This window comes from Oncorhynchus tshawytscha, unplaced genomic scaffold (assembly GCF_018296145.1).
Source record: "Oncorhynchus tshawytscha isolate Ot180627B unplaced genomic scaffold, Otsh_v2.0 Un_scaffold_7589_pilon_pilon, whole genome shotgun sequence".
Lineage (NCBI taxonomy): Eukaryota > Metazoa > Chordata > Actinopteri > Salmoniformes > Salmonidae > Oncorhynchus > Oncorhynchus tshawytscha.
Window position 1 is genome coordinate 369,878 of NW_024609826.1, and position 12,504 is coordinate 382,381.

The window sequence follows — 12,504 nt, forward strand, 5'->3', positions numbered from 1 at the left end:
TCTCCCACCCTGATGTGAAATTTAAAAAAACTGTAGGCCTATCAGAAGTGAAGATTATTAACGTTTCTAAACTTTCAAACAGTGACAGGATTGTAGTTCCTTGATCCAGCTGTGTTCCATACTTTCAATTGAGAACTAAAGGGCTGGGTTCTCGAGAACTAACTATTGATGTGCTGATTAATGTTACATACTCACATTGAAATTTTATGTTCTCACATTACAATTTTACAGAGTGAACTGTGTGTGCGCGCGTCAAATAAAAAATATATATATTTGTCACATGCGCCGAATACAAGTGTGAAATGCTCATTTACCAACAATGCAGTTCAAAAAATAGAGTTAAGGAAATATTTACTAAATAAACTAAATTGGAGAAAAAAATCATAATAATCTAAAAGTAACACAAGAAAATGCCATAACAATGTAATGTGTGTGTGTGTGTAAGAGAAAGAGAGAAGGGGTCATCATCCAGGATAATTTATTCACTTTGGGATTCATGTACATGTAGTCCACTCCACAAAACAATGTTACAAAAATACTGCTTATAGGCTATAGGCCTACGCTGTCAACCAGGCACATGGTAGCTACTTTGAAGAATCTCAAATATAAAATATATTTTGATTTGGTTAACTTTTTTTGGTTACTACATGATTCCATATGTGTCATTTCATAGTTTTGATGCCTTCACTATTATTCTACAATGTAGAAAAAGTAAACAATAAAGAATAAACCCTGGAATGACTAGGTGTGTCCAAACTTTTGACTGGTACTGTATTTGGAAATGTGTATATATATATAGGTTTAGGCTATTGTAATGCTGAATTGACCAGTAATATTACTGTGAGGTAGCCAACATAACCCATCAGTGCAGCACGTATGGCATGCTATCTCCCTCTGGTCCCTATACATTTGATAAAGGACATGTGTTATGCAGCAATAGGTCTTACCTCAAATAGCCTAACCAAACAACTATCACAGCAGCCTATAAACATACAGATATTAGCCCGACATTGTGATGTCAAAGTTTACCATTGTAGGCAGCAGATTAGCCTAAATGGCATGACATGGATATAGTCTTTATGGCAGATCATGTTCTAGGAATTGTATTCTAGTCAAATGCATTGTTATACCATTCTGCCTATTCATTTGCATTGGTATGTTTACATCTGTTTGCAGCGTTTTCATTCGCTAGACTGGGCTCACTCAGTTCACACCTAGAGATGTAACATAACACTTTGTATTTCGACACCACTGCTGCTCTCGTATTGCCCATGATACATTAGAGAATACGATTGTAATCTCTTCGTAATCTGAAGACAGACGCTAAATCCCTCTATTTAAATTGCTTTAAAACTATTAATAGCCTCGCTCTCAGATGAGAGCATCATAGCCGACAAAACATCGTAATATTCCTCGATTAGAACGAGGTGACTCCCAAGGCGAACGGTATTCGGTCCGTTCACCTATGGTCTGGCAGGTTTTTGACCAAGGCTACGGATAAAATGTGGGATGAAGTTGCTCGGTCTGCGCCGGTTAAGTATGGCGCTGTCATAGCGGTCACAGTGATCTGTAAGTCATGGCCTTTGTTTTTCATTGTACTATTTGAAACGTGTTTGTTACAATGAAATAACCAAGTAAAAAAATATATATAATAGACTTTGAATTAAATTTGAAGGCGGGGCAAGGAAATCACTCAGAATATGAAATCCAGTTAAGAAAAGTCTCTAAAGATCATTTTCATTCTCTATTATCATTCAACTTGGTTTGTCTTTTTGTCTCTCTTATTATTGTTTTATTAGAGAGAGCGATAACTTAGTTGTTATTTTGAATATTAAACAGACAATAACAAAATTGTTTGTGTTAATTGTAATTTGTGAAGAACACTTACTAAATTTGCCAGCATATGTTTATGCTCTCTCTGCAGACATCTGTTATTAAGATGTTATCTTGATGTTATTCAATGTTTTTTTAACAGTTATTTATCACAAACATATCCCAGCTCTTAATATCAAGTGCACAGTTAACTATTCATACATTCCAGGAGCATGTTAAAATGCTCAGAGTTTCTGTCAGTCCACCCAGAAAAATGTGTCCTACATTGCCTCCTCCAAAAACACATCATCAGCTCAGACATCAGAGCTTCACGGTCAGAGTTCTAGTCCATATTCCTGGTCACCATAATATTATGTTCTCAAATGAACCCACTACACTCTTAGAAAAAATGGTTCCAAAAGGGTTCTTTGGCTGTCCCCATAGGATAACTATTTTTGGTTCCATGTAGAAAGAACCCTTTTAGGTTTTAGTTAGAACACTTTTGGGTTCCATGTAGAACCCTCTGTGGAAAGGGTTCTAAATGGAACCCAAAGTGTTCTACCTGGAAGAAGAACCGAAGAAGAACCGAAGAACCCTTTTAGGTTTTAGATAGCACCTTTTTTCTAAGTGTACAGCTTTCAAGCAATAATGTGGGAGGATATAAATTCTTTCCATGTTGTTTGTTGCACCGACAGGCGTTGTTCTGTTGAGAAAATGGATTGCTGGGGGTGTGTGTCAATCTTCAGTCCAATTACGTGGCAAGACGGTGTTGGTCACCGGTGCCAACACCGGCATTGGCAAGGAAACGTGCCATGACATGGCACGTAGAGGTATGGCACAATCACATTATGTAGCTCTGTACACAATGTCACAAATATGTGTGTGTCATACTGTAAAGACACAGTTTGACCTACTTTAAGGCAGGGTGTTAAATTGCTGCCTTCGACCATCCCATCCCAGGAAATGGTTGCAATATTGGGAGCAGGGTACCCTCCTCTTTGGACAGGATGTGCTCTGTGGGGGGATGGCGTGTGTTGTGTGTTTGTGCCTTCTCTAACTGACTTTGGGGAGCTGCAGGGGCGCGGGTGGTGATGGCATGCCGGGACCTGACACGGGCTGCGAGGGCGGCGGATGAGATTCGTCAGGCCACAGGGAACAGCAACATCGTAGTGCGGCACCTGGACCTGGCCTCTATGTACTCTGTCAGAGAGTTGGCCAAAGAGTTCATTGCCAGTGAGGATCGCCTAGATATACTCATCAACAACGCTGGTGAGCATCAGCAACCACAGGAACAGCCATGTCTGGATGGGAAGCTGGCTCTATGGCTTCAGCAACCACTGGAACAGCCATGTCTGGGTCCAGATTTACAAAACGTCTCAGAGGGAAAAGTGCTGATCTAGGATATTTTTTTCTTCCTTTTAGATCATAAGGAATAAGATTACATGGACCGGGGGGACCTGATCCTAGATGAACACTCTTACTCTGAGACCCTTTGTTAATACGGGCCTAGAATGGGAAGCTGGCTCTATGGCATTATGACTGATAAGGATGGTTGATTCCAGTTATATAGCGCTTCATCATGATGGTTGTCTTCATCAGGTGTGATGATGTGCCCTAAGTGGCTAACAGAGGACGGCTTCGAGACACAACTGGCTGTCAATCACCTCGGACACTTTCTACTGACCAATCTCCTTCTGGGGAAGCTCAAGAGCTCCGCCCCTAGCCGCGTGGTCAATGTGTCTAGCATTGCCCACAAAGGGGGTAAACCGGCCTATTGGACTTTTATCTGCCTTTCCATAATATAGGTGCCATGCAATGTAAAAAACAAAGTCTATTTCCCTACATCTAGGTAAGATCCAGTTTGATGATCTTTTCTTTGCCAAGAGGCCGTACAACTCCCTGGTCAGTTACAGGCAGAGCAAGCTGGCCAACGTGCTATTCTCCAGAGAGCTGGCCAGAAGGTTGAAAGGTAAACAGATATACCCTCGGTTGTCTTTGGCCTTGTGCACATTTATTACAATCATTACAACAACAATATTGTCACCAATAAGAGTTATAATTGACTGTCAGATAGGACATTTCCCAGACACGGTGTAGAGGTGTAAAACACTGGGATCTGATCCCCTGGTAGGTACGGGGGTGACGTCCTACAGCCTGCATCCCGGGGTGATCAGGACAGAGCTGACTCGTCACGTGGAGACCTGGTTCCCCATGCTGAGGGCCATCCTGTCAGCCCCCTCCGTGCTCCTCATGAAGACCCCCACCCAGGGTGCCCAGACCTCCATCTACTGTGCTGTCACCCCAGGACTGGAGCACAAGTCTGGCAGCTACTTCAGGTAAGCTCTGTGGTGAAAGTAGTGCTGGATAGGACATGGACATCAAGTCACTGTATTTAATTGTTTTCAATTGTTGTCAAGGTTGTTTAGCTCCGGTTTGTAAAGTGTTATTGTGTGTGTGTGTGTGTGTGTGTGTGTGTGTGTGTGTGTGTGTGTGTGTGTGTGTGTGTGTGTGTGTGTGTGTGTGTGTGTGCGTCTCAGTGACTGTGCCATGACGGAGACCGCCCCAGGGGGAGGGATGATGCGGTGGCCAAGAGGCTTTGGAAGGAGAGTGCCCGTCTGGTGGGTTACATAGAGAAAGAATGAACAACCCCCTCCACCTGAAAACTATAGAGAAAGACTGAACAACCTCCTCCACCTGCAAACTATAGAGAAAGACTGTACAACCTCCACCTTCAAACTATAGAGAAAGACTGTACAACCTCCTCCACCTTCAAACTATAGAGAAAGACTGAACAACCTCCTCCACCTTCAAACTATAGAGAAAGACTGTACAACCCCTCCACCTTCAAACTATAGAGAAAGACTGTACAACCCCTCCACCTTCAAACTATAGAGAAAGACTGTACAACCCCTCCACCTTCAAACTATAGAGAAAGACTGTACAACCCCTCCACCTTCAAACTATAGAGAAAGACTGTACAACCCCTCCACCTTCAAACTATAGAGAAAGACTGAACAACCCCCTCCACCTTCAAACTATAGAGAAAGACTGTACAACCCCTCCACCTTCAAACTATAGAGAAAGACTGTACAACAACCACCTCCACCTGCAAACTATAGAGAAAGACTGAACAACCCCCTCCACCTTCAAACTATAGAGAAAGACTGAACAACCACCTCCACCTGCAAACTATAGAGAAAGACTGAACAACCACCTCCACCTTCAAACTATAGAGAAAGACTGAACAACCACCTCCACCTTCAAACTATAGAGAAAGACTGAACAACCACCTCCACCTTCAAACTATAGAGAAAGACTGTACAACCCCCTCCACCTTCAAACTATAGAGAAAGACTGTACAACCCCCTCCACCTTCAAACTATAGAGAAAGACTGTACAACCTCCTCCACCTTCAAACTATAGAGAAAGACTGTACAACCTCCTCCACCTTCAAACTATAGAGAAAGACTGAACAACCCCCTCCACCTTCAAACTATAGAGAAAGACTGAACAACCCCCTCCACCTTCAAACTATAGAGAAAGACTGAACAACCCCCTCCACCTTCAAACTATAGAGAAAGACTGAACAACCTCCTCCATCTGAAAACTGGGAACTCATGAACTAAGGACAGCCCCAACCCTCTCTGACAAACAGCATCAACAGATTGGACGACTGGTACCAAGGAATCCTCAAGCCTCTCTTCTCTGACCTCTCAATATAAAATGACCTGTAAGGATTCTTCAAAGAGACATGCATGTGTGATGTGTAGTTACCAGGTTGGGTCCATGCTTACCTTGGAGATTGCAGACTGTAAGACTAACAGACCTGTAGGAACTCAACTCAGGACAAAAAGTCCTTTCACCTCACTATGCTGGAGATCAGATTTCCAACAAATTATTTGGAGCATCCATCGCCAGTCATTCTTGTAGAATTCTGACCCCTGTTAACAGGGGCGTCATGTACCCCAAAAATCTGAGGTTTAACAGGGGTGTCATGTACCCCAAAAATCTGAGGTTTAACAGGGGCGTCATGTACCCCAAAAATCTGAGGTTTAACAGGGGCGTCATGTACCCCAAAAATGTGCACAAAGTATGTGAGGATGGCTGGGGGAGTGGTTGGATAATTTAGCAATTTTCAAACACCTGAAAAAGCTTTTTCCTGCAATCTAAAGCCATGATCATTATGCTTAATTTTATGTGAAAAATATGTATATTTTTCTGCATATTTAAGCATACTTTTTGAACTGTCTGTATCCACCTGATTGGTGGTTCTTTTTTTCAATAAACTAAATATTCATCTCTACATCTCTGCTAAAAATCTGGGCAAAAGTTTGAAAGGAATGTGAGTCTTATTCAGTACATTGAATAATTCCTCACTTTTCTAAAGTCTACCAACCTTGCCAGCACACATGCCAGCTAAGATAGTTAGACAAGCTAGCTACTCTAACTAGTTTGATAGCCTTCTTTATAGCTAGTTATGAGGTTGGGAGATTGGGAACCAATCTGGGCTAGCTAAAGCGAACTTCATAAAATTGCTAGGAGGCTATTTATTTTTTTAGTTGTAAAAACAGGACACATCTGAGGGGGCACGTGCCCCTGCGCCCCCTATGGGCATTATGCCTCTGCCTGATAATATGAACGTCAGTTGAGAGTGTTGTACTTGATAGCTTAGTACATTGGGATGAATATTACACTGGTGATCATGCATTTACTGCAGTTTAACACTTTAGAGTGTCATGTTTATGAAATAAGCAGGTAAATAGTTTATTTCATCATTAGAGATTGCAGGTAATTATTGCCAATTATTCACCTGGTTATTTCCTGAGGGCACTGTAAAAACATGTTTATACTAAATGTTCTCTGTAAAGAGTAGTTGTCTTTTGGAATTCACTCCTGAAATGGGAAACTACTGATGGTCATTCTGTTTTTCAAGGAAGGATCATCTTCAAGGTAATTTTGCAAAGTAGCAACAATGACTATCTCAAATAAAATGTAAGCTTTGTTTAAGTTGTTACCTTCATTTGAATAACAAAAATGTGTTTTGCATCAAACTGTATAAATGTGATTCTCTTATTCTATCTGTAAGGTTTTCTGACATGCAGTGAGCAGGAGTAACCAGCAGAGGGTAATGTGTCCATTATAATTGAGCCACTAGAGAGCAGCGTGGTCCACTTACCACGCAGTCAGCACTCTACAGCCTCTTTCCAGGATGGCCGATACTGAGTAGGAACTGAATTCTTTCATGTTACCAATGAATCATATTTTTACAATGATGACAACCTCTCAAATATAATTTGTCAATAGCCAATATTGTTCCAAACAGTTCACATCCAGAGACCCATACAAAGTGTGAAATTGTTTTGTATTGTGGGAAACGGGGTTCATTACATAAGCTATAGTTGTCTAAAAATATCAGTGTCAGAGGAATTATTTTACAACAAGTGCTTTGAAATAAAGAAGATGAGACACACACTATACACCATAAGTATATGACATACATAGTGTCTAATAGACTCTACTGTAAGGGTTTGGAATAATGTTAGTAGTCAGTAGACATGCTGTCCTTATTGACCTAACGGTTCAGTATACATGCTGTCTTTATAGACCTAATGATTCAGTAGACATGCTGTCCTTATAGACCTAATGGTTCAGTAGACACGCTGTCCTTCCTTATAGACCTAATGGTTCAGTAGACATGCTGTCCTTATAGACATAATGGTTCAGTAGACATGCTGTCCTTATAGACCTAATGGTTCAGTAGACATGCTGTCCTTATAGACCTAATGGTTCAGTATACATGTTGTCCTTATAGACCTAATGGTTCAGTAGACATGCTGTGGTTATAGACTTAATGGTTCAGTAGACATGCTGTCCTTATAGACCTAGTGGTTCAGTAGACATGCTGTCCTTATAGACCTAATGGTTCAGTAGACATGCTGTCCTTATAGACCTAATGGTTCAGTAGACATGCTGTGGTTATAGGCCTAATAGTTCAGTAGACATGCTGTGGTTATAGGCCTAATGGTTCAGAAGACATGCTGTCCTTATAGACCTAATGGTTCAGTAGACATGCTGTCCTTATAGACATAATGGTTCAGTATACATGCTGTCCTTATAGACCTAATGGTTCAGTAGACATGCTGTGGTTATAGGCCTAATGGTTCAGTAGACATGCTGTAGTTATAGGCCTAATGGTTCAGTAGACATGCTGTCCTTATAGACTTAATGGTTCAGTAGACATGCTGTCCTTATTGACCTAATGGTTCAGTAGACATGCTGTGGTTATAGGTCTAATGGTTCAGTAGACATGCTGTGGTTATAGGCCTAATGGTTCAGTAGACATGTTGTCCTTATAGACCTAATGGTTCAGTAGACATGCTGTCCTTATAGACCTAATGGTGAAGACCCTTGAACTGAGAGTCAGTAAGCAGATGCCAGCTCTGTCTTCCACTAAAGAGCTGATCTTATTAAGCTATAGCAGAGACCTATGACAGCAACATGTGACCTCTCACGGCTGGTAAGTAAACAGCAACTTAGAGAGGTCACATGTTACAGGATGTCACAGGTCAGCGGTAGGACAAACATCGCTAAGGTTTCCACATAGACTGATCTTGTTGCTAAAATTGATGAAAATCTAAAAATGTATATACAAGTTCCCCTAAATGTTAGCTTGGAAAACACCAGCTATCTCTTTGACAACCTCTGTCCTGTAGAGTCTGCGAGCTCTACTCAGTTGAATATCGACTCATCTGGACTGCCACTGGAGACACTGTAAAAGCTATTATCTTTTATATCCATTGGACATTACATTCCCAATGCCACCATTCTCAGACATATCGAACATCCTCATTCAGGACCCTGGACAGAAAGACCCACATACTGTAACGGTCTGGATCAATGACTGAGTGCCCGGGTGGAGTCTCAATACCCACACACACACACACACACACGCACACACACACACGCACACGCGCACACACACACACACACACACAAGGGCCTGAAAAGCCTGGAATGGGATAATGCATCCTGTTGGTGTGGGAACATTGATCAGGCCAGACAGTCTGGGCATTAGTGGGGGTAATGGGTACGGCACCAGCCTTCCTCTTTACCGGATCACTTACCGGCCATTTTTATAAACTCCTGTCTCCCCCTATCATACCCCTGTCTCCCCTCTATCTTACCGTGGTCTCCCCTATCATACCCCTGTCTCCCCTCTATCTTACCGTTGTCTCCCCCTGTCATACCCCTGTCTCCCCTCTATCTTACCGTGGTCTCCCCCTGTCATACCCCTGTCTCCCCTCTATCTTACCGTGGTCTCCCCCTGTCATACCCCTGTATCTTACCGTGGTCTCCCCCCTGTCAATGGAGTGATGGCCTCCTTTTTTGATTTTCATATAGGCTTGCTTCCCCATTGTCCTTTGAAGAAAATATAGTTGAGCACTTTCTACCCTCATCTCCAATCACCTTTGCCTCAGGCAAGAAGGTGTATTCCTCTGTCTGTCGTCTGTCTGTCTGTCTGTCTGTCTGTCTGTCTGTCTGTCTGTCTGTCTGTCTGTCTGTCTGTCTGTCTGTCTGTCTGTCTGTCTGTCTGTCTGTCTGTCTGTCTGTCTGTCTGTCTATCTGCAGGCATCGCCTCAACAGTTCCATCTCTCCAGGGAGAGAAGCCAACAACATCAGGAGGACCCCAGAGCCCGGCTACCAGTTGTGGCAATAAAACACGTGTTAGTCTAATTAGCAGCGCTAGCACAGCTGTGTTGAAGATCACAAAGGTTGACAGCACACTCCTCTCCTGAAACTGTGTCTATATTTATGGTTTAAATGGTTCTAATGGTTTAACAGTATGTCATTCCCTTCATAACATTATAGCTATATCCACATTGATTACAGTGCCTTGCGAAAGTATTCGGCCCCCTTGAACTTTGCGACCTTTTGCCACATTTCAGGCTTCAAACATAAAGATATAAAACTGTATTTTTTTGTGAAAAATCAACAACAAGTGGGACACAATCATGAAGTGGAACGACATTTATTGGATATTTCAAACTTTTTTAACAAATCAAAAACTGAAAAATTGGGCATGCAAAATTATTCAGCCCCCTTAAGTTAATACTTTGTAGCGCCACCTTTTGCTGCGATTACAGCTGTAAGTCGCTTGGGGTATGTCTCTATCAGTTTTGCACATCGAGAGACTGACATTTTTTCCCATTCCTCCTTGCAAAACAGCTCGAGCTCAGTGAGGTTGGATGGAGAGCATTTGTGAACAGCAGTTTTCAGTTCTTTCCACAGATTCTCGATTGGATTCAGGTCTGGACTTTGACTTGGCCATTCTAACACCTGGATATGTTTATTTTTGAACCATTCCATTGTAGATTTTGCTTTATGTTTTGGATTATTGTCTTGTTGGAAGACAAATCTCCGTCCCAGTCTCAGGTCTTTTGCAGACTCCATCAGGTTTTCTTCCAGAATGGTCCTGTATTTGGCTCCATCCATCTTCCCATCAATTTTAACCATCTTCCCTGTCCCTGCTGAAGAAAAGCAGGCCCAAACCATGATGCTGCCACCACCATGTTTGACAGTGGGGATGTTGTGTTCAGGGTGATGAGCTGTGTTGCTTTTACGCCAAACATAACGTTTTGCATTGTTGCCAAAAAGTTCGATTTTGGTTTCATCTGACCAGAGCACCTTCTTCCAAATGTTTGGTGTGTCTCCCAGGTGGCTTGTGGCAAACTTTAAACAACACTTTTTATGGATATCTTTAAGAAATGGCTTTCTTCTTGCCACTCTTCCATAAAGGCCAGATTTGTGCAATATACGACTGATTGTTGTCCTATGGACAGAGTCTCCCACCTCAGCTGTAGATCTCTGCAGTTCATCCAGAGTGATCATGGGCCTCTTGGCTGCATCTCTGATCAGTCTTCTCCTTGTATGAGCTGAAAGTTTAGAGGGACGGCCAGGTCTTGATAGATTTGCAGTGGTCTGATACTCCTTCCATTTCAATATTATCGCTTGCACAGTGCTCCTTGGGATGTTTAAAGCTTGGGAAATCGTTTTGTATCCAAATCCGGCTTTAAACTTCTTCACAACAGTATCTCGGACCTGCCTGGTGTGTTCCTTGTTCTTCATGATGCTCTCTGCGCTTTTAACGGACCTCTGAGACTATCACAGTGCAGGTGCATTTATACGGAGCCTTGATTACACACAGGTGGATTGTATTAATCATCATTTGTCATTTAGGTCAACATTGGATCATTCAGAAATCCTCACTGAACTTATGGAGAGAGTTTGCTGCACTGAAAGTAAAGGGGCTGAATAATTTTGCACGCCCAATTTTTCAGTTTTTGATTTGTTAGAAAAGTTTGAAATATCCAATAAATGTCGTTCCACTTCATGATTGTGTCCCACTTGTTGTTGATTCTTCACAAAAAAATACAGTTTTATATCTTTATGTTTGAAGCCTGAAATGTGGCAAAAGATCGCAAAGTTCAAGGGGGCCGAATACTTTCGCACGGCACTGTACATTATGTAATCAATTTGGCCAAAATAAAGCAACATTTATTTATTTACTGTAAATGCCTTTTCCCCCCAGTATGGAATACAAACGCTGTTGTCAAACATACTCTGTGGTTATGTTCCATGATCTGTGTAAAACATCTCAGGAGACTTTTCAACTCTATTGTTGAGTGAATGGATGATCACCACAGGCATCAGTGTGGTGCACTTTGTCAAGAGAGAAGACGAGGGGGCAGGGTGACTACTAAACACAGTGACTGAGTGTTTCACCAGAGAGGTTATGGGCAGAGGAATGTGTGATTATGACGGAACTCGATGCTAATGATGGCTAGTGACGCACTTTACCCGGCACAGTGAAAGGATCACTGGGCTACTCAGACAGGGGTTAGTGAATAGGACCCGTCATTATGGTCAACCCCAGCCCTTGTTATGCTGACCCGGGGGTCCCTGTTGTTCTCCTCACACACACACACACGCACACACACACACACACACACACACACACACACACACACACACACACACACACACACACACACACACACACATACACACACACACGCACAAGCACGCACAAGCACACACACACACGCGCATGCGCACACACACACACACACACACCAACAATCCCTTGGTAGGTCTTCACTGTTGGCCTGGCCGTGGGAGTCTTGTTCAACCCCAGTCTTACCTGTTGGCCTGGTCGTGGGAGTCTTGTTCAACCCCAGTCTTATCTGTTGGCCTGGCTGGGAGTCTTGTTCAACCCCAGTCTTACCTGTTGGCCTGGCCGTGGGAGTCTTGTTCAACCCCAGTCTTCACTGTTGGCCTGGCCGTGGGAGTCTTGTTCAACCCCAGTCTTCACTGTTGGCCTGGCTGTGGGAGTCTTGTTCAACCCCAGTCTTACCTGTTGGCCTGGCTGTGGGAGTCTTGTTCAACCCCAGTCTTACCTGTTGGCCTGGCTGTGGGAGTCTTGTTCAACCCCAGTCTTACCTGTTGGCCTGGCTGTGGGAGTCTTGTTCAACCCCAGTCTTACCTGTTGGCCTGGCTGTGGGAGTCTTGTTCAACCCCAGTCTTACCTGTTGGCCTGGCTGTGGGAGTCTTGTTCAACCCCAGTCTTACCTGTTGGCCTGGCTGTGGGAGTCTTGTTCAACCCCAGTCTTACCTGTTGGCCTGGCCGTGGGA

General features: G+C 43.0%; 1 protein-coding gene across 1 annotated transcript; it reads left to right on the plus strand.

The window, feature by feature from the left end:
• Positions 1 to 1,238: 1,238 nt before the first annotated feature.
• On the plus strand, positions 1,239 to 4,553 carry LOC112242232 (retinol dehydrogenase 12). The gene is given in 8 exon segments (XM_042319159.1): positions 1,239 to 1,569; positions 2,508 to 2,642; positions 2,890 to 3,081; positions 3,412 to 3,573; positions 3,662 to 3,781; positions 3,944 to 4,148; positions 4,350 to 4,366; positions 4,369 to 4,553. Coding segments are annotated over 8 exon segments (984 nt in total). The 5' UTR covers positions 1,239 to 1,502; the 3' UTR covers positions 4,455 to 4,553.
• The last annotated feature ends 7,951 nt before the right edge of the window (positions 4,554 to 12,504 follow it).